General features: G+C 36.2%; 1 protein-coding gene across 2 annotated transcripts in view; it reads right to left on the bottom strand.

Moving 5' to 3' along the window:
* SIK2 (salt inducible kinase 2) overlaps positions 1–19,295 on the bottom strand; it is a 121,866-nt gene extending 102,571 nt beyond the window's left edge. The window contains exons 1-3 of one of the 2 annotated variants that reach the window (XM_037065556.1): positions 19,017–19,295; positions 6,765–6,881; positions 4,022–4,085 (exon numbers count right to left, since the gene is read on the bottom strand). In XM_037065556.1, the coding sequence (XP_036921451.1) occupies positions 4,022–4,085; positions 6,765–6,881; positions 19,017–19,151 (316 nt within the window). In that variant the 5' untranslated portion in view covers positions 19,152–19,295. The remainder of the gene's footprint in view (positions 1–4,021; positions 4,086–6,764; positions 6,882–19,016) is intronic. The other variant, XM_037065555.1, reaches the window with a different exon arrangement.
* Positions 19,296–23,399: the final 4,104 nt, after the last annotated feature.

Below are 23,399 nucleotides of genomic sequence, written 5' to 3'. Positions count from 1 at the left end.
TGGCCTGACCACTCTGCTAAACATTGTAATCACCTCCCTCACTCCTCATGCTTTTTCCTTGCTTTATTACTTCCACAGCACTTGTTGCCATTGAGTACACTATATAATATTCTTAGTTTGTTCATTGTCCCTCTTCCCACACTAGCACATGTAGTTTATGAGAACAGCAATTTTTTCCGATTTCTTTGTTGTGGTATTCCTACTATACAGAATAGTTTATGACACCTAGTTGGTTTTCAGTAAAGATTTCCTGAAAGACTGACTGACTAAATCAGTAAGTGTAAAAAAAGAAAAGGAAAAAAAAGAGAAAGAAAAAACAGAAAGAAGAAGGGGGTAGGAAATAAAGAAACTTGTCCAAAGCAATGCAACAATTACTACAGTGTAGCCAGCGTTATAGACAATTACTGTGTTGTAGCCAGATCTGCTTGGCTTCAAAGCCCATACCATTCTAAGAGCAGTAAAGAAGCTTCTAGCTGAAAGAAATACCTTAAGAATTTAAATAAGCTCAATAAACAGTACCATAAAAAAGAAAAAAAAATAAGTAAAAAAGGCAAGCCAACTGTCTTTTCCAAAATACAATTAGAAAATAATGGAATCTAAACTGTTTAAACTCAACTATAAATAATATATTTTTTCAAAACTACAAAGTACATATAATTCCTTCTTATAAAGATGACTATAGTTAAAGATAATTTTTGAGGACTGGAGGCTTCTGCTTTCAATCAAGATGAAGTAATAGGAACTGAATTTACCTTCCTGCCTGAAACAGCCCCCTCTTCCAACAAACAAACAAACAAACAAAAAAACAAACCAAAAACAGACAAAAATACATGGCACTAGTTTATAAAACACTGAACATCAGGCAAAAAAGGAGTGATTGTTGACAGACGGGAGATAAATGAGGTGAGACCAAACAGTGGCTTGAGAAAGTGTGCAGGCCATCACTTAGTGAGGGGGAGCCCAGGCTGAGCCAGCAAAGTCCCTGAATTGAAGAAGACAGAGCTGAGAGAGTCTAGAAAGAACAAAGCAAACAGAGGCTATAAAACAGTACCAGAGGAGAGAGAGCTACATACAGAGATCACCAAAGCTCTGCAGAGGGACCCCCTTCAGTGCTCAGGAGTGTACTGATTTGTCCATGTGTGTGAAAAAACTACCTGAGGCCAAAGAAAGACCAGTATGAAAGGATCGGATAGAGTACTGCCTGGTACCAGAAATAGTGCCTGTTCTTACAGGCCAGGCTCAAAAAAAAAACCCCCCAAATCCAGAGTTTATGGGGCATTGGGTACATGCTCCAAAGTGGGAAATAATTAGACTGAGCACTGCTCCAATCATAAATAAGCAAGCAAACAAGCAAAAAAAAAACAAAAACAAAAACAACAACAACAAAAAAACAAAAACCCCACCCAAATGGATCAAACTGTTTCCAAATAGCTTAACTACATACCAGGACAAAAGTCAAGATGTGTTATAGAAATACAAAAAAGCATGGTAACCAATAAGGTAAAAACCGACAATGTCTGCCATCCAATCAAAGACTAGCAGGTAGCAGGCATGTAAAAAAGTGAGAAAATATAACCAAAACCGAGGAAAAATATCAATCATTTAAAACTGACCCAAAACTGATAGAGATGCCAGAATTAGGAGACATGGACATTAAATTAATACATGACTGTATTCCCCATGTTCAAAAAGCCAACTAAAAATGTAGATGTTAAAAAAAAGGCCCTAGTCAAGTTTATAGAGCTGAAAATGACAATGTCTAAATGAAAAACTAACTGGATGAAAATACTGGCAGATTAGGCATTGCAGAAGAAAAAATTTATAAATTTAAGACATAGAAATAGCAGCTATTCAAAAAAATGAAATAGAGAGAAATAGGAATTTTTAAAATAGAAAAGTGCATCAGTGAGCTATGGGCCAATTTCAAGTAGCCTAACGTGTGTATAATTGGGCTCTCTGAAGAAGAGGAGAGAGGGGTGAGCCAGAAAAACTAGTTAAGAAAATAATGGCTAAAAAATTTCTGAATTTGATAGAAACCGTGTATTCATAAATCCAAGTTCAGTGAACGCCAAACATAAGAATTATGAGGAAAAGCACAAAAAGGCACATCATAATCAAATTGTTAAAATCAGTGATAAACAGGAAATCTTAAAAGTAGCCAGAGAAGGGACACTGCACACAGAGGGGTAAAAAGGTGACAACAGATTTCTTGTCAGAAATAATGCAAATGAGAAGACAGTGGAGCAACATCTTTTAAGTACTGAAGAAAAAAAGTCAACCTACAAATATATACCCAGTATAATATGTTTCAAAAATAGACAAAATAAGAATATTTGAGACATACAAAAGCTGAAAGATTTCATCACCAACAGGCCAGTACTCAAGGAATGTTAAAAAAAAATCCTTCAGAAGAAAGGAAAATAAAACCAAATGGAAAGAACGTATCTACACAAAGGAATAAGGAATACAGAGATATGGCAATGATATCTCCACTGCTAAGTACATAAGATTCAAAAAAATATTAAAATCTCTTTAAAACATAATTGACTTTTTAAACAAAAGTAACAACACTATTCTTTATAAAATACGTATAAGAAAAAGTATGACAAGGAAAGGCAAAACAGAAGTATATTATTATAAGGTTCTCATACTATATGTGAAGTGCTGAATATTACTGGAAGGTAGACTATAAGTTAAACACCTGTATACGGATATTCATTGCAATTGACATGTTAATAGCCAAAACCTGAAACCAACCCAAATGTCTATCAACGCATGAATGTGCAAATTGGGGTATATTAATAAAATAGGATCTACTAATAATAGAAAGAAATGACATGTTGATAAATACAATAAAATGGATGGATCCTAAAATAATCATACTGGGAGAAAGAAGCCAGACATAAGAGCACATACTGTAGGGTCACATTTATGTAGAACTCTAGAAGGCACAAACTAAACTACTGAGTCAGAAAACAGGTCAGTGATGGCTTGATGGTGAGGCGGGCAAGACAGATTACAAACGGCACATGAAAGCTTTTGAGAGTGATGGAGATCTTGATTGTGGTGATGGTGTCCTTCATACACCTAAAACTTACCAAATTGTATACTTAAAATATGTGCAATTTATAAAGCTGTTTAAAAAATAATTTTGGACTTAAATTTAGGTTAAAAACCAAAAATATTTAGACTACCTATACTCTTTTGGCTCCACAGAATAAAAAGAAAACAGATAAGCTAGAATAAAATATTCATAATTTTTAAAAAGATTTTATTATTTATCTTTAGAGACGAAGGGAAGGAGAGAGGGAGAGAAATATCCACATATGGTTACCTCTCTTGAGTCCTCTGCTGGGAACTGGCCTGCAACCCAGGCATGTGCCCTGACTGGGAACTGAACTGCGATCCTTTGGTTCGCAGGCCCATGCTCAATCCACTGAGCTACACCACCCAGGGCCACAAAATATTCATAATTTGTAAGGGTAAGAATGGATCACAGAAACCAGTTACTCAAGTAATTTATTACATATAAAACAACAGAGTCCCAGAAAAGTACAGTGACTTGGCCAAGATCTTACAGCTCGAGTTAAGGGCTCACTACACTGTTTAAGATCCATGATGGCAGGGACTGTGTCACTTAGGTTTTCACTATATACTTTATACCCACTACAATGCCTGGCACACAGTAAGAGCTAAATAAATAGTTGTCAAAAAGGAGGGTGAAAAGGATGATAAAAGGGAAGACCATCTCCTTTGCAATATGAATGAAAGTTTCTCCCTACACTCAATTCTCCAATCTCTTTAACACAGATGAGAATATTAAGCAGTACCTTTAATATCATAAATATAAGAGAATAAATTATATTTTATATTTTAGTTTAGTGGATATTTTATTATATCCTAATGCTTCAAAAATGTCTAATTCATGTTACCAACTCCTAAAAAGGGCGAACAGAAAATACTCCATTCATGAAGATTAGTGACATTTTCAAATTTTTAAAAATTAGGGAAAAGTACTTACCAAAAATTTCTCCATTTTTGGCATATTCTGTCACAAGATATAACATGTTTTTGGTCTCCATCACCTATTAATAAATAACTCCACATTAGTCTGATAGGAAAGAATTGCAATTTACCACAACATTCTATAGAGTTACTTAGTTTAAAACTACTAATAAAAGTGTCAAAGTCATGAACAATTCAAAAGTCAGCCAAGTTTCCACGACACAATATCCTGATGCTAACACTCCGTGAAGGGTGCCCATGGACTGGCAGCAGCGGCACTGTCCGGGGGCCTGTCAGAGACGTAGGGTCTCAGCCTCCACCCCAGAGCTACTGACACAGAATCTACACATTAACAAAATCCCCAGGTGATTCTCATGCACATTCAAGTTTGAAAAATATTAATACAGGTAACAGGAGTTGCAAAGGTCCATTTTTTACCACTTCCCCCCTAACTTTTCTAGCCCTGTGTTATATGGCAGACTGCAATCAAGTAAAGGATAATAAAACACAACTCAGTTTATCTGGCCTAGAGCCCACCTAATCTGGCACAATGTGACAGTCCTCCTACTATAGTTTAATATTGTCACACAGTATTATTGTTTTAAAACATCATTCAAACGCTTCTTTATTAACCCCACTACTATATACACTGTTATTTAAATTAGTTTTCCTAGGTTCAGAAAAGAAGTCTGTTATTATCATAAACTTGACTTTCCAAACTAAACTTAAGTGAAAAGAAATGAATTTATAGATTCAAAAGGAGGGAATTTTAGATCGCTTCTCTGCAACACTGTTGCTCTATGTACTGGCACACACTAATAGCATAAAACTGAACTGCTACCTACTGAAAGGCTGAAATGAATTTTCTCTAACATGTAGTTGTAGGACCATTGCCTATCAGACCAAAAAACTAAGAGCTACCTACAATTTGTGTCTAAACAAGTCAAACAGTAAATCAGTTAAACTGATTATTTAGTTCAAATAAACATAGAATTATCACATGCAGCCTAGAGGTTTTAACCTCAGTTTGTCTTATGGTTCATCAAGGACTTCTAGGAATGTAGTTATTTTCTTGTAAGTATCCTCTTTAGAAATTAAAAGAAAAAAAAAGGGAGAAATCCTGTGGCATAAATTTGACCTAAGAGGTCCTGTATAGTTTCAGAGTTTCAGGAATTGTTTTGAGTGGCACATCACAGTGTCTCATTTTTAGCCAATGGTAATGCTGATGGTCCCCACACCTTTTTTAATTGCAAATTTCTACCGATAAAAAGTTGTTTAGGCAAATATAGATATGTGTGTAATATGCAGGCATGTGTATATATACATAGATATGTATATGTATTTATGAACATATACATAAAGAAACACAAATTACGTACTTGGGCCACTGTATAAATACATTACGTACATTAAAAATGAGCAAAAAAAGCCCTGGCTGGCATAGCTCAGTGGATTCAGCGCGGGCCTGCGAACCAGACAATCGCGGTTCGATTCCCAGTCAGGGCACATGCCTGGGTTGCAGGCCGGATCCTTGCAGGCTAACTACCAGCAGGGGACGCACAAAAGGCAACCATACATTGATGTTTCTCTCCCTCTCTCCTTTCCCTCCAAAGATAAATAAATAAATAAATATTTTTAAAAAATGAGCAAAAAAAGAAAAGGACTCATGCACATGGACAATAATGTGGTGATTGTGCAGGGGAGGAGGGTATGAGGGCACTAAATGATAATGGAAAAAATACAGTAAGAAAATACACAGAAGAAGATAAATTTAAAAATAAACATAATTAGAAGTTCTAATATTTCCTTAAACCCCAGTGGACAGTTAAACTAACCCATTTCCGTGCACACAGTGGTGTGCTAGTACTGGGTATCTGAGAGGGGGAAAAAGTGCCCTGACTTGTAAACCCACTTCTGTGGTGGATATACACCTACAACTGCTGATTTTGAGCTTCTAACATGATGTTAATCAGCTTGCAAAATTCCTGAAAATGAATAATCAGCTCTCAGCAACCAGGACAGGCTGAGCCCGGTATACCACCAGATGAACACATCATTCTCGGGAGATTAAAATCACAGGCTAGCATCCTGTAATATTTTAGTTTAAAACTAGTTTCCCAATATAAAAAATTCTACATATTAATGAATAAAAATATTATAAATGTTTGGTATTGCAGTACCATTCCTGAACATAAAATACTTTTTAAAATCTGAGAAAATCTTCCTTTTAAAAAACATGGCTTACACTTAAAATGGGTCAAGTTTCATTTTACAAAATTATATCTTAATAAAGTTACTTTTTAAAAAATGGCTCATTCACTTTATCTGATAAAACAACCCAAACAAAATAAGATTTGGCTCCAGGTATTACAGAATATGTCATTAAGTAACATACCATTTTTGGCCTTTGTATTTCCTAAAACAATAACAGCATATTTTTAAAGAAGTAAAACTCCCATGTCCTCATTAATTGTTCCACACCTGAACCCAGCAGGTTTAAGCACAGTATCACAAATACACAACTATCAGCTTTTAAAATAAACAACTTCCAGTCTAAGAGACAAAATTAAGCTACTGGTAGTTTTTAGTGTCCTAATTTTTTATTTAAATATGTAAAAGAGGAATGTACTCAGCTTAATAAAAGCATGACATTATCCTTTTTTAAAACATTGAAAAAACTAACATAAAAGAAAGAAGTGATGATGCAAAATAGAGAAATGAATGTGAGAAGCATGGAAAGCTATAAGGCTAAATCGTACCTGATATAGTTTGATTATGTGAGGGTGGTCTAACATTTTCATTATTTGTACTTCTCGGTAGATTTTCTCAAGGTTCACTGCATCCAGCTGAGATTTATCTATAATTTTTATCGCCACCTGCAACCCACACACAAATAAATACAATTAGTATACAATGGTTAACATTTTCTAGTTAGAAACTTTTAAATAAATGACACCTGAGACTTTGCCGGTAGGTTCCTATTATGATGATAGCTAGTTTAAATTCAATGCTCATTCATTCAGTCAACAAATATTTCTTAAATATCTACCATGTGTAAGATACGGTGGCAGATTTTGTTTGGGAGTGTCTTCAGTGTGCTATGAAGAATAACCCTGCAAAGTTACTGTAATGAAATACATTCCTCTTTCAATACCAATGCAATGCTTTTTTACTCCATTTACCTATTAAAGAAATAAAATCTTAGCAGTTTCAACTAGTTATCCCACTGCAAAGTACCTATAAAGATATGATCAGCCAAGTAGAGGACAGTTTCTATTGCAATAGAATAAAAATTTTCCCAGAAAAGCAAGTGATAGGTTCCAAAGAATACAGAACTATCTTTCTGGTAAAAAGCTAAATATGACATGTAGATGCAAGTATCAAAATCTATCTACATGAAAAGATACCAATTGGATTAAATTTTGTTTTCAAAATCAAAGTGCAAAAACTCAAATGTTAGGAATTATACTAAATTTTGACTTTCCTGAAGGACTCTGGTTCGTAAAAATGTGGCTTCTGCCTGTCTTACCTAGACTGGAACCCTAACCACTCCAGGGTTAATGATTTGAAGGAACTGCATTTGAAGGTGAGCAACTAGGTCATCAAAAAGCAACAATCATGTCCTTTTCTTTCATGTAACCAAGAGAACCTAATTTTTAAAAATTTTTATATAGTTGGTTGAAAATAAGCCATTTGATTTAAATAAAAATTTTAAATAATTAGACAACACCCCAATTTAATTATAGTCTCTCAAATGTACTTCATATTCTATGTATGTGTTCTGAACATAGTTCAGTTTTATGTTGCTTCAGGGTAATTTTAAATATCAATTATTGTACATGCTGTAATAGCTCAAGATTCTTAAAAGGTATCCAAGAAAATAGGGCTCAGCTTCTCAATTCCCCCAGACTCCTGTTTATATTAGGTTGGCCTAAAAGTCCATATGGTTTTTTCCATAAAAGACACATTTTTCATTTTCATCAGTAACTTTATTGATTTGGATATTTTGAATATGTTAGCTATCTCCTCTGTGGTATAATGTTGATTATTCTCAATCAATATCTTGATTTGACTGCTATCAACTTCAACTGGTCTACCTGACCATGGAGCATTGTCCAGTGAGAAATCTCCAGCATGAAACTTCAGAAACCACTTTTGACACATTCCATCAGTCATAACACCTTCTCCACATACTGCACAAAGCTTTTCTTTGCATTCCAGTTGTTTTTACCTTTCTTGAAATAATAAAGCATAATATGCCAAAAACATTGCTTATTTTCTTTCATCTTTAATGTTAAAAAGGCTACACAAAAATTCACCCATTTTTTGTTTTAAAAAAAATTCATGCTGGTGTGACAGTTGTCACAATACAATCTAACAAAATTGTTTTTGAATGAAGTTAAAGACAACTAAGTGTTACTAGAGCCATCTTATGGCCAATGCAATACAATTAGTTTTTAATTCTTTCCTTATGGCTACTCTGTCCTTTGCTATTATCTCTACTGTGAGGTTTATTTTACTTTTCTCTATTTCTAATTTGCTGTCACAGCTCATTTCCTGATTGAATAAACTGCAACCTACAGAAGAACAAATGCTTTATTTGTTCAAGTTCCTGAACAAATCAGGTAACTAAATATAATGGATAAAATTAAAATTTTGCCTAAGAAGAAAGGGCATAGCTTCTCTGCTAGGCAGTAAAGTTCATGGGCCTTATGGTGGTTATTTTGATTATGTTTGTTAGTATTTTGCTTCTGTAATCAAAATATTCTAGAAAGTAAAAAGCACTAAACTTTGCTAGAAATGAGCAGCCATTGTCACCTGAGCACAGTATTTTCACTTACTGTGGGTAAAAGTCAGTAGATAAAAAGATAAGTGTATACTTGAATCTCCTCAATATTCCTTAGGAAGCTTCCCATGGGCATATTTGGAGGAAAATGTGCCTCTCTACAATCTCTGGGGTGCATCCAGACACCAGTAACCCCTCTCCACCAAAAAAGCTTTAGAAACAAAATGGGTCACAACCATCTAATAGATAAAAAAGAATTGGAGTGAAAAGATTCAAGGTTTTTTAAATTGCAGCATGATTACTGTCATTAAGAAAATTTGAATTATATCTAATAAAATATTGAGTATCGTGTTTAATGTTGAAGAAAAAGTCTGGATATTAAAAAACAATTAAAGCAAGGTATGACCAAGGGATAGCTCCTCTTTTATATGCTTTTGGAACCTTGCCTTCAAATAATAAAAAAGTGAAAAATATATAAATTATCTAATTAAACTTTAACAAGTTATAAACCTCATTTAACTTTTCTTAGCCAAAAAAAAAAACCCTCGAATGACAAAGCATAATTCTCTTCTCAATTTTACCTTGGGTCACAAGCTGCATATATAGGGACTGCAAGTCTAAATATTTATATTTTTATCGTGTTACCCTTGTTCGTAAGGCTGCTATAAGATTAGGAAAAGGTAAAGCACTAAAGAAAAAATAAAGCATATGTTAGCATGCTCCTTGCTTATAATAGTAGGATTAAGTCCCCAAAAGTAATGATTCAGACACAATAGTTTATTTGTTGCTCAGGGAGCAAAGATGGACACGTAAAAATTTAGTAAGTGGCCCTCCTCCATGAAGACACACAAGATTCAAGGAGGCCTACTACCTTTAACAGGTGGCTTCCAGGGTTAACCTGAAGGCTGTCTCCATTCCAGAAAAACAGAAAACTTGGAGGACCCCTCATAAAAGGTTTTTATGGCACATTGTTTGTTTACTCTGTTAATAAGAACTCAGTCACATGACCACACCTAAATGCCAGAGGGGCCAAGAAATCGTCCAGTTGTAGATCCAGGAAGAACAGGAAACAATAGATTTGGGGTGATCAGCTAGCAGTCCCTGCCATACTCTTCCAGGTAATGTCTTAACAATGGGACACTGTTACCAAGTACTTGTCAGACATATGATGATGATGAGGATGACCTTCACAACTGCTCATCACTATTTACCGAAATGCTTTACCATATTTTAACAAAATTTATCTCATTTGTTTCTCAACTTTGTAGAGTAAATGTAACAAGCAGTACACCCATCAGTTGATGAAAGTGAGTTTCAAGGATACTATGTAATTTACAAAGGCCCTAAAGCTGAAGTGAATTAATGGGAAAAACTGCAGGCCTTCTAACTTCAAGTCCAATTTTTTCACTATTGAAAGAGCCAATCATTCAAACACTTACTGAATACCTGCTGTGTTAACAGGACTATGCCTGGGATACAAAAATGAGATCTAATTCTTACCCTGAAGGAACTTCTGTGAGAACAAACAGAACACATTTTAGAAAACAAATTCCATCAACAAGTTCTGCATTTTGGGATTTCCTCAATGGGGTACCAAAGTCCCAACTGATAAAAGAATTGTATTCCAATAGTTTATTTTGAAGTTAACTATGAACTTAAGATTGTGGGAACTTACTCTCTGCATCTCTTAATTCCAAACATAGTTCCTTAGACAAAATCTTCATGGTAGTAACAAAGTCAAGCAAGGGACTCTGTAAACTGAAGGACCCATTTTTTTGTTGTTATTCATCTAAATCACTCCACTTTGTAAATCCCAATTATGCATGCATTATCTTTAAAATAACCGTCAGTGAATTTATTGGAGATAGAAAAATTAATATCACTTATGTGAGGAAACTTCCTCAAGTTTCCTATGCAAATTTGGAGAATATATTGGATAAAATGAATGCTATCAAACTAAATCCCACGTAAAGTAGCAACACTGAATATCGTAACCTCAGAAATAGGAAAATATATATTAAAAACAAAATATCTAATGTCAATTATATCTCAAAGATAATATTTTCACTTACAGTATTTACAAAGATAAAAAATAAACACCCTTGTGAGCTAAGGATCAATAGGAGGTGTCACTTTTATGTGCTGCTGCTGGTTATATAAAATAGGTTATAATTTTTCTGGGAGGCAACTTGATAATACCAAGAACCTTAAACATCACCCATCCCATTTAACCTAAGGACTCTACTTCTGATAATTATTCAAAGTGATCAGGCACATTAAGGGTGGTATGGCCGCAGACTGATAATTATTGAAAGAAATAATCTGAAATAATAATACATATTTTTGTGTAAATATATTCAATAGAGTATTATCTATAAGATTAAAAATATAAACAGTAACTGGGGAATAATTACATAAATTATGTTAAGTTTATGACAATACAGCTATTAAAATGGTTTCTTTTAATAATATGGAACAATGCTTACACTAAAATGTTAAATTGAAAATAGGATATTAACACAGTCTTAACACAAGAAAAAAAGACCAGAAAAAATCAGATATAAATATAATAAAATGTTAACAGTGGGTGGAATTCTTATATATTTTTGTATTATGGTTTTCTGTGCATTTTTTCTTCAGTGAGCATGAATACTTTTCTAATGAGAAAAAAGAAAAAGTTATTATATTTATCAAATATGCTAATTTCTCCATCTGTGAAATATTAGTCATTTTCATATTTTCTGAATTCTCTATTAAATAGATAAGAGATTTAAATATTAGTTAAGACTACATACATAGAAAAATGTTTTCAACAATGTTAAGTAAAAAACAATACATATAAAAGTAACAACTATGTAAAATACAAGTTTGCACAGAAGACCAAGCATTAAATGCAAAAGCAGAAATCAAATAGTGGTAAGGTAGTAGATAAAAAGAGTATTTTCATTTTCAAAACATAATTTAATGGTAATACTACCCTTTTTGAAGTATTGTAGAAACAATTATTTCACTTCTCATTAAAGAAATACTAATCTTAAAGAAACCGCACATACAAAAGTGGTTTTGAGGACCTGTATACGGAAGTTACTCACTAAGAGCTATTCGTCTAGTGACCAATCAGAAGGGATTAGCACGTTTGCTCTCTCAGGTAACATCTGCTTCAGTGTTACTTACTACTAATTCAACACCGTCCCTCTGAAGTGCCAAGGAGACTTATCCTTACCATACAATTAGATTTTTGTAGTTAAAAAATAAACACACTTTTAAAGTTCATATGTCAAATCATGTGGGGAATCAGAACATTTTATTGAAAAGTGAATGTGATTGAGCAGTCTACAATGAAAGGGTTTCTGAAAGCAGCAAAAGTCCGTAGTAAAAATGACATGGAGTTCTCTAATTACCTACCCTTTAAGAATAAATAAATTAGACTTTTTTCTAATTTAAAATTTGATTTGTACAAATTTATATAATAAAACAAATCCTCATTAAGATTTAATGTGATTATTATAGTGGTAAGTGAAACCAAATGGAGTAAAGGTAAATGTTAGTATACTTTTATATGCATAAAAATGGAACTGAGAATTTTTAAGGCTATAAAAGAAATGAGTATAAATAATCTCCTACCTTGAAAATTATTTAGACAAACCTACAAAATGGACAACTCAGTTAAAAAATGGGCCAACCCTGGCTGGTGGCTCAGCTGGTTGGAGCATTGTCCTGCGCACCAAAAGGTTGCAGGCTGATCCCTGGTCGGGGCACATACCTACACTACTGCTTCCAACCCTGGGTCAAGGTGGGTATGGGAGGCAACCAATCAATGTTTCTCTTACGTCAATGTCTCTCTCCGGACCCCTTCCTCTCTCTGTAAAAATCAGTAAGTATATCCTCGGGTGAGGATTAAAAAAACAAGGGCTGAAGAACAAACAAGCAATTCACAAAAGAAATATAATTATCACATGAAGCTGTGTAATCAAAATAATCAAAGAAATGCAAATTAGAATATACTATTTTATTCCATCAAACTAGAAAAGGTTTTAAAATCATATTATTGGAAAATATACATTCCTCCTGGTGAAAATTAGTAAGTACTCTTTTTTTGGAGGATAACTTGGGATGTCATGCCATAAGATATGGATGTAAGGACATACATACATTGATCCACTGATTGATTGAGAGAGGGGAAGGAGATTATTTTAAAGCAGAAGGAGAAAGGGAGGGAAACATAGATGTGCCAGAGAAACATTGATCAGCTGCCTCTCGGACCCCTAACCAGGGACCTGGCCTGTAACCCTGGCCCACAACCCAGGCGCACAACCCAGGCACGAGCCCAGACAGGAGTCAAACCAAAGATGTCTCAGTTTGCAGGACAAGGTCCAACCCACTGAGCGACACAAGTCAGGGCAGCACATACTTCTTGACCTAGAATTTCCATTACTATGGTAATACCCTAAGAAAACAATAAGATAGATGCACAAACATGTATATACAAGAATGCCCTCTGAAATATTATTTTTAAAAGAGAAACAAGAGAAGTAATCTAAATGTTCAATAACAGGAAATTGATAACTATAATACAGATAGTTATATACAAGGATAGTATTTAACCATGCTTTGGGCAGTTTATTTAAAACTTGGCGAAATGTTACTAACACATTAACTAAAAAACACAGATTATACATAGATGACATCGATTCTATTATCTATATATAGAATATATGTGAATAATTTAGAGGATATGGACTGAATTATCTCTTGGTCTAGATGGTAGAATGAAGAATGTTTATTTTTTACTTTGAGCTTTTCAACAATGTCACCACCTTTTGTAACTTGAGGAAAAACACATAAATATTATTATTTTAAAGAACTTAAAACAAATTTTAGCATCATTTTGTAGTTTAATTCATCCAAGATTCATCTCTTAACTTGTTTAAAGCATTTAAAAATGTTTTTAAAAACATATATTTTCTGATGACACTCTCAAATGTAATTGTCTTCATTATTTTAATAATCTCAAACTGGTTACATGCAGTTTCTCTTTGAAGGGTAAAAACACATTCTCCACAAATGTTCTGTTTAAAGGCACTTTTACATAAATAATATATGAAAAATATGGAGGTGGAAGGTGGAAGAGGTACTAAGTACATTAAAGAGGAAAGAAAAATATCTTAATGAATTTCTGGAATCCGTTTGGCTCCAAGGAAATGATTCTGTCATCAGTAGTGGGTCATAAATCAAAGGTCATCATGTGAATCCATGAATCCAGGCCAGTTTCAGTATTTCCAAAAAAATGTTTTCTTAACTGCCTGATACTCAGATAGAATTTCCCAGTGGAATTAAAACCAGAACACATTAAACTCTGTTAAAGTTTAAAATTTCTACAGATATCAACATTTACACAACTCTTATGTTGCATGTTTGTCTCCCCCAACTCCTCTAAAAGAACAGAGCACTTTGAACAGAATAATTTGCCAAATATTACTTGCCTGGGTGCCAAGAAATCTAGAAAACGATTTTGAGTAACGCATATGTATTCCAGAATAAGTAAAACCTTTATTTCAACAAAGATCATAAACAGGCCTAGATACAAGTATTGGAAAGTAAATTATTTGGTAGCAAATCCTTCTGTTGTAGTACAGAAATCTACACTACTTCACAGCACAAGGTTAATAGCAAGGTTACAAAGAGGAGTCAAATTTAAAGTAAAAATATAAAATTCAATTTTATTAAAAAATAAGTCCTCTTCTTCAAGAAATATTGCAATCAGGGCATAATATACCCTTCGCTTGTTTCTACTGTCGCCCCAAAAATGTAATTCTGATACCTTCTTTGGAAAGCTTTGAAAGTACTTACAATTTAAGACAGTAGTTAAAGAGTTATGCCTAAATATAAAAGCCCCCAAATGCAAACAGAAAGCTTTTCAGTGAACAAAAGCAGTGTTCGGAATGTTCTTGCTATCAGTTTTGCATTCCACGTTCTCTTAAGGCTAAGGCTTAAGTAGCCAGCACCTAGGTGCCATTTTAAGAAGGTAATTTTCAGAACCTCTGTGAAGTATCTTTAAGATTCCATGAACCATGATAACGTGTTCTTTAGCTAAGGAACACAGAGGCATGGTATTGAGGAAATACCAACAATCTGTCAAAGGTCTGAAAACAGCTAATGATAGTTATCTCTGTGTAGTGATGTTATGGGTGATTCTCTTCATTTATCTATACTTTAAAATTTCTCGATAAACATGATAAATTTGATAAAAACATTTTACCCTTTAATATAAAAGTAACTTTCTCACTGGGTAATTTTCCTTCTAGGAATTTACCCCCAATTCCTCCTCCCTGAAAAAAAATTTAAATGCAGACAAAGAGTTATATACACAAAAATTGATTCACTGATATTTATTGTAAGTCAGTACTAGAAACTATATACTGTTCAATAATAAGGAAACTGTTAAATAAAATGGGATTCATCTGTAAGGTAGAACACTGAAGCTATTCAAAATGTTTTAAGAAGTTACATATAATAAGCAAAATGCTCAGGCTATAAATGGAAAAATAGATACATTTATATAAGTATACCTATATGATCACATCTTTGGAAAAATGCATTAAAAAAGTGACTAGAGGGAAATATGCCATAATGTTAAGAACAATTTATTTCTACTGGTGAAGAAATTATACACGTACGTTTTTGTGTACTATTCTTTATATATTTTCTACAATGACTATATTTCTTTAATAGAAAACAAGAAAGTTTAAGGGCACAAATGACTTCTCTGAAATGTTATTTAATAGACAAAAAAATTAGCTGTATAATCAAATGAAAATGTTCATTGCCAGTATCGTACTATAAAAGAAAACCCTAAAAAAAAAAAAACCTACTCAAGGACACTTATAGCATAGCAAACTAGCAACCACTATTGCCTAAAATAGTTTAACAGTCTAAATGCCTTTATTCATTTCCCATTATGCTAATTTTATAAAATTAGCTGCTCTAATTCATAAACCACAAACCAATATTTCAAAGCTTTTATGAAGTATTGTATTAGAAAGCTGGATTCTACCACTACCGGCCTTCCTTTCTGTGTGCAAAACTTACAGAGGTCTAACATGAGAATACTGCTTCCGATTATGACATACTTGTATTTCTTAAGGTTCACCTATTTGACAGATTAAACCAAAATGAACATCTCTTTTACCTAATTATTTTTTCCTAAAAGGCAAACAGTCTTCGATCTCCCAAACTCTGTAGAAAACATTATTTTTGAATGATACAGAACAAGAGATACAGAAGAGTCCATTAAAAATAAAAGGGTGCAATTATTCATGACATTGATGTTTAACCTAAACCCTAAAATTTTCCTTGGTTGCAAATCTGGGAATAAAAGACCTGTAAGTTTTCAAACACACAAACACAGATAGTGATGTTAAAGTATACTATATTGAAGAATCTTGTATAAGCAGTAATAGAGTGGTATTTTGTTGATATTGTTCTTTATACATTGTTTTCACTGTAATTACTATACTGTGTTCAGCAATGAGAACCTAAAATAATCTTTAAAAACTTGAAAGTTTCCACTAGCCATTTTATTTATATTTGAAGTAGTTGTACTTATTAAAGATAAAAATACAGTGAATAAACAAATACTTATTTTAAAGAAACCCTCATTAACAATAAATAGTGTACTTTAAGAAACACTTGTATCTGTGCCCTAGCTCAATAATTCTAAGTGCAAATTATCATAAAAGTTCACAGCAACTTTATAAAACTTGAAATCTACAGGAAGTTTTCTCTCCCTTAATTACCTTGCAATTTCACTCACCTTTAATATTTCCACTTTAATACCTACAAATCACACCAAATTACCACAAACACATTCACCTATGTTAAATGCACACTTAAATTTTTTTTATCCTCACCCGAAGACTTTTTTTTAAATTGCCTTTAGGGAGAGGAAGGGAGAGAGAGAGAAATATCAATGCGAGAGAAGAATCAATTGACTGCCTTCTGTGCCCAAAGCAGGGATCAAACCCTCAACCTAGGTATGTGCCCTGACTGGGAATCCAACCAGCGACCTTTTGGTTACAGGAGGACACTTTACCGAACTGTGCCACACTGGCCAGGGCCCCTACATTTATTTTTATATCTTATGGAAACCTTTCGAAAGGTCCAAAAGAGATGGGCTCTGTGGACTAGAAATTTAGCTTTTAAGATTTTAAACACATATGCTACACACACAATCAAGATCTGGGCGCTTTCATCATCTGACCTGTGCCTTCAATTACAAGTTGATCTCCATCTGAGAGCCGAACCCCGATACTACTCCACAGTGCCCCCTAGCTCTACAAGAAATACCAGTTTAAAATGGACATCTTTTGAACTGTCAAGCTCAACAAAGTGTCAGACACTATTAACCCCACTTAAGCAGTATTTAAGTAGATACTATATTACCTAAATTTCACCTAATAAATAACGGCTGACTTAATTAAATCTTGCTAACTAATACTGATAGAGCTGATGATAAAAATGTTATGAAATGATAGGTTTGGAATTCAACCATTTTATAGATATATATCTCCAAAGTTCTGTGGGAGCTCTCTGTAACATGGAATTTGTCTGATTCTTAGACTGTCACTAAGCAAAGACCCATATAAAAATACACATTTAAAATACCTTCTTTTTCACATAATTTAAGGGGAAATGTATCATTAGGCCATGGTTCCTTGGAAGAGGAAAAAATACGCCAATTCGTTCATTTAAAAAATGCTGGGATCAGGTTAAATAGTCTCATTATATCACATTATTCAGAATTATAAACAATCTAAATTGCTAACACTGAGAAATTTGTTGAGAAGAAAACCTGTGATCTTGGTTCTGATGCTAAAAAATGTTCTATTTGGATTATTACTTGAGGATCAGTAACGGAGAGTGAAAAACGAAGATGCCACAATAACATACACCCCTTCTTTTTGAAAGTGGGCTCCACAAAACAAAGTTAAGCAAAACTTGTAAGAAAAATAGCTATGAAAAATCACTCAAACTTCAAAATGCCCTTCACCATACATTACTCTTCTGGAAAGTAAAAAGGCCCTATGTTATTCCACATTCCAACTTTAGTACATCCAAATTAATATAAGGAAAAACTGAAAAGGGTGAAAGCTGGAAAAAACTGAAAAAGGATGCGATTCCAGAACTACAAAGACGCAGAATAGAGTATGTAAAAAACACAAGGTTTTATCCTAAATAATACTTTTGTTTCTACTGTTTTTTTTTCTTAAGTATTTAATTTTGCACGTCTAAAAGAGACCCTGAGGAGAGCAGCTTGAGGCAGTGGAAGGAAAGGGTTGGGGGTGGGTAGGTAAGAACCGAGACTTGTGAGAAAATATATGCGGTGCAAAGGAGAGGGGGATGCTGAAATAACCGTCGGGAAGCAGTTGAGGGCTTTAAGAGTACGGAGCGTGATCTGCTGCGGATTAAGGAACGCGTCTCCACAGCCAGAAGGCACACCTGGTAAAGGGACAACCCAGGATAAGAAAGACCAGCCCACCAACCGTGCAAATGCATAGATGACCATTTTAACCAGTTCCATTGTCTGGAGTGTTAGAGGAAAATGCCTCAGGCAGGAGATCAAGCTAGCCTGACACCAAATCAGAGACATTGTGGGGCGAAAGGAGGCAGAGAAGATGGACAGAGGCCGTCCGCGCATTCTCGGGCATGCGGGTCCCTTCCTCGTGGGGCCGTGGGGCGCCGAGGTCACGGGGAACACGCGATGCCCCATCTCCGGAGTCCGAGCGCGGGCTGTCCCCACCAAGAGGCTAGCGACTTCTCTCACCGCGCAGCCCAGAAGTACTGAGACTTCCCCTCCTACCCCACCCCCAGCTGAATGCAGGGAAGACGCGGAACTTGGGCTCCCGACCGGAGGCCACAGACCAGGTCACGGCCAGGGTGGAAGGCTCTGGACGAAATTCCGCGTGGCCACCGGGGGTGGCGCAGGGAAGGCAAAGCCCCGGCTGGTCGAGCTTCCAATCCGACGACACTCGGGTCCGAATGACCGGGCCCCAACCCCCTCGGAGCTCACCCATCTCCTGCACCTCCTGGGTCCTCACAGTCCCAGGCCCTCTCGCTTCAGCTAGTGACCCGGCCTCGGGTCTCCCCGCTGCAGCCACCCCTCTCGGTAACCAGTTTCTCTCCCGAACCCTCGCCTCGGACGCTCCAGCCGAGCCCCGGGCCGCACCTCCGTCTTGGTGATCCGGTGCCGCCCCAGCTTCACCACCGCGAAGTTGCCCTTGCCCAGCGTGCCCTCGATGTCGTAGAACCCCACCCGGACCGGCCCGCGCTGCAAGTGCCTCGGGCCATCCGCCATGACCATGCTGGGCCCCGCTGCTATACTCGGCGGACTGGAGCGCGGGCTGGCGGGCGGGCAGCGCGCCGGAGCTCGGGCGAATGCCGCTGGGCAAGCTCCTCCGCTTCGTCCCTCCAGCTCTGCAGGGCCCAGCCAGGCGCGCGCCGCTGCTGACGTGCACCGACGTCAGGGGGCCGCGGCAGGGGGCGGGGGCGGGACCAGGCCTAGATTGGTTACCATGGCGACCGGAGCAGCGCCGACGTCGCGGCGGGAGGGAGGCAAGGAGGGAAGACGGGCGGGGCTCGAACTTCGCGTTCCTTCCGGGCTCCGGCTGTCTTAAGTTCTGCCTGCCGCTGGCCGCTACCGCGGGCGGGGGTGACCCAGGCTTTCCCAGTACCTCGGCCTCCCAGCGGAAGACCAAGAGCGAGCCCTGGTGGACGGAGTGGATGGGTGCAGCGACTGGGACCTGTCTGCGGTCTCCGTCCCCAGCTCCGGCGTTCTCCACCCTACCCCTGGAACTTCCCGCCAAAACCTCTCACCTGTGTCTACAGGGTGTCCTAAATTTGGCACCGGCAGAGAACTGTGGCTGAGCACTGCATTGCTCGCTCACAGGCTCCTTTCTTTGTATCCTTTTTCCATTTTGTTTCTATATAAATCCCTCCACTATCTGGTATTTCTGGGGAATCATTCTGACAGCATCACGGTCGCTTATAGATTAACAGAAAGAGTTAAAGAGACCCTAGAGAGCTTAATGCAGGGATCTATATACCCTCATCTGGGTTGGAACCTCATCTGGGTTCGAAGCCCCAACCCCTCTAAAATGTATGTAAATTTTTGCTTACTTGAGCTTGTCTCTGGGGAGTTGGGGCTATAGGGTTTTTTTTGTTTGTTCGTTGTTTTTTTTTAAAATCAGATTCCCAGACGTGTCGTTAACCCCGAAAAGGTTAAGAAGTATGTACTTACCTATTCCAATTTCTTTTCAGATGAGGAAACAAGCTCCAGGGAATAAAGGGAATTGCCAAGGTCACTCAGGTGATGCTAGCTAGAGTTAGGAGTGCATATCACAACAGTCTTCCATATGGTGACCCAAGGAAACGGTTACAGTGTTACTTAATATTTTGAAATATATTACGTGCCTCCAGATCTTGGTTTCTAAATACCATTCTCCAACAAACGGAATCAAACTCTTTGGAGAAATGGCTGGTTCCAAGCCAGAGAAAGAGAAAATATTAAATGCCCTTGAAAGATCTTGTGCAAGAAAGCAAGGTTTTCAAAGAATGATGAGGGCATGTCAAAAGGAAAAGGGACATGGGGATATAAAGTACAGCATAAGAAATATAGTTAATAGGTATAATTAATAGGTGTTAATAGGTGTCGTAATTAATTGTGCCAGTGGGATACTGGAAGTATCAGAGGGAACACTTTGTGAAGTATATGATTGTCTAACCACTATGCTGTACACCCTAAACTAATACAAACTAGTATTTAGTGTAAACTGTAATGGAAAAAAATTAAAAATATATGAATGCATAGTCTAGAAAAAAGGTTAAAATGATATATCAAAATTAATAATAAACAGTATTTATGAAAAAAAGGAAATAGGAGCTAGCTTGAATGTAGCTCCACTTAGTGTGGAACAACTTGAACATCATGAATGAATAATGATAGAAATGGATTATAACTCGACAGATTTTTTAAAGAATCTACATTTTATTTTTATTTATTTTTTTGCTTTATTTCATATTCTTTGTTTAAGATCTACTGCCTGTTGAGCCCTTCATGCTCACTGTTTCCGCCCTTCACTCCTCCAAGCAGTACCTTATTCTGCTGTGAGTTATGTTTTTTGCAGAAGTGCGGAGGGAAGCGGTGGGAGGCATTAACACTGATGATATTTCTGGATCGATGGGAGTCGTATATTAGGGTTCATCTAACTAGACCAGAAAGAACTTACATATGTACCCCAGTTTAAAAAAGTGTTCCCGTATATATTTTGCCTGTTGGATTAATGTGTTTTAATTGTCTGGGGTTTCTTTTGGAATTCTGAGGAAAAGTACTTACTTACTCAAGAACCAGAAAAAGGACACAGAGACCCACTAGAGCTAACCACCCCCTTCTTTAAAGTATGTCTTTTGAACAGCAATTAAGACTCATTCCTATCTGATTATTGTTCTCAGTTAACCAGGCCAACTACCTACTTGTACAATCTGGGAGTAAGATTTGATTTGGAGCCAGAATGAAGGAAATAACAGGGAGAACCAAAATACTTTTGGCACACCAGAGTTCAATGTGAGTCTGCGGAGTTTCGAGTTTAGAGAAAGGGAGACCAGAGAATGGGGAAATGTAGTAGGGCCTGTACCTTAAATATACCTTGTCTACTTGGAAATGCAGTGGGTGTGCCACTGAGTATTATGGTAGGTTGTAAATGTAATTCTGAAGAAATACATGTGGACTGTTAGACTATTGCAAACTTGGAATCTGTGAATCAATCTAAAAGATCTATTTCTCGCTCTCCAGTTTCAACCCTGTATGTCTCTTCTGTGCTTTTGCTTTAATTAAATGTTAGCTAAATACATTTCAACAGTCGTATCATCCAATTCCTGCTTTCTTCCTCTACTCTCTCTCCTTATTTTTCTTCTTCTTTCCTCTTTCTCCCTCCCTCCCCAGGCATTTATATACATACCACCACCATCATCACGACCACCGCCAGGACAAAGAATAAAAGATAAGAGGGAGAAGGAGAAGCAAAGAGAGACTTCATACACTTTCCATCTTTTTCATCTCTGGTTTTAGTGTCACTGAGGTGAGTGCTGCAGTCACCAGATTTTGTGTTTGTTTAACCTTTAAAATGTAACACACCCAGCTAATGCTGTGAATATAATGCTGTTTGCCATTGATTTAAAAATGTTAAGATAACACTTCAAAAGGCAAAAGTGTATACACATAGAAATAATTAAGGAAGATTACAAGAGACTGATGTAACAATTAATTCTATAGCATACTTAGAATAAAATGGACTTAGAACAAAAGTGTGAAATGAGGAGAATAGTTACCAAAGAGGTAATGAAAGAGTAATTTGAAATGTGAAGCAAGAAAACTTCATGGCTCACAGTGCTATACATACCCTGCTGAAGCAGAAAGCCCATGAACTTGAAAAACAAGTATGTACCATATGCTTCCTTGATCATGAACAATGTGTGCATTTTTACATTTTTATCATTTCTGGACTGAATGAAAGTAAATACACAAGGAGTCTTAGACCTGGATTTAGATTTAGTTCAACTGAATACTGGTGAACTCTTTATTAGGTGACTCTGCTTAGGAAAAAAAAAACAGGTTACAAAGCTAGGATGAATACTTTGCTTTTTATATTACAAAAGGTAGAAAGTACGTTTTGTAATATAATCAAAGATTATAGTCTGAGAAATATAGTCTGAGAAAATCAAAATCACAGACTCATGCCACTTACAAGTGCTTCTTTGTATTATTAAATATAGGTATTCCTGAAACACACACTAATCTATCAAGTTAATGATCATGTGGATGCCCCTGTGTTTAAGATACTATTATGAAAATAAGTACAGGATTAAGGTAATTTATAGAAAAGTTTCTTTAGTTCTTATTAAAGATGGGTAACCATGCCCTGGTTTTTAATTTTTTTTACATTTAGTTTTAGTTGTGGTGGACCTTCTTTAAATGAAGAACATATAATCCTCTCTAAACTTTGAAAATAATTTCAAAATTTTTGAATCTCCTCTCAGATGACAGATTTTCTTAGGATCTTAAATTTGAAAGAGATCTTAGTGTCATATGAGTTCATCTTCTCATCTGACAGAGGAGTCTCTAGACATTTGACAGATGGTGTCAAGCCATGTTTGACTTGTAGAAACAAAGCTCTATGCTTCATTACACATCTCACGTGCAGTACACGTGAGACAGTTCATATCACCAGAAAATGCTTCCTCAGACTGACTTCACATCTTCTTTCTGACACTTGTCCATAGCTTTAGTTATTTTCCCTGGTGCAAGACATTACAAATATGTAGACACACACCTATGTCATATTCTTTCTTCAGTTCTCCAAGCACGACATTCCCAAATTCACTGTCAAGCGGGTTGTTTCTAGTTCTCTACCCTTTTTGTGTGCGTTTATTTGGTCTCTGGTTTGTCAGAAGCTTTCTTAAAGTATTGTTCCCCAAACTGAACGAAGTAGCCCGGATGTAGTCTAAGGCGTGCTGAATACTGGCCATTGACCAGTCCCTCCTTTGATTCAGACAC

The sequence above is a fragment of the Sturnira hondurensis genome, unplaced genomic scaffold (genome assembly GCF_014824575.4).
Source record: "Sturnira hondurensis isolate 20B ecotype Veracruz unplaced genomic scaffold, ASM1482457v3 Scaffold0015793, whole genome shotgun sequence".
NCBI lineage: Eukaryota > Metazoa > Chordata > Mammalia > Chiroptera > Phyllostomidae > Sturnira > Sturnira hondurensis.
This window is presented reverse-complemented; position numbering and strand designations above follow the sequence as displayed.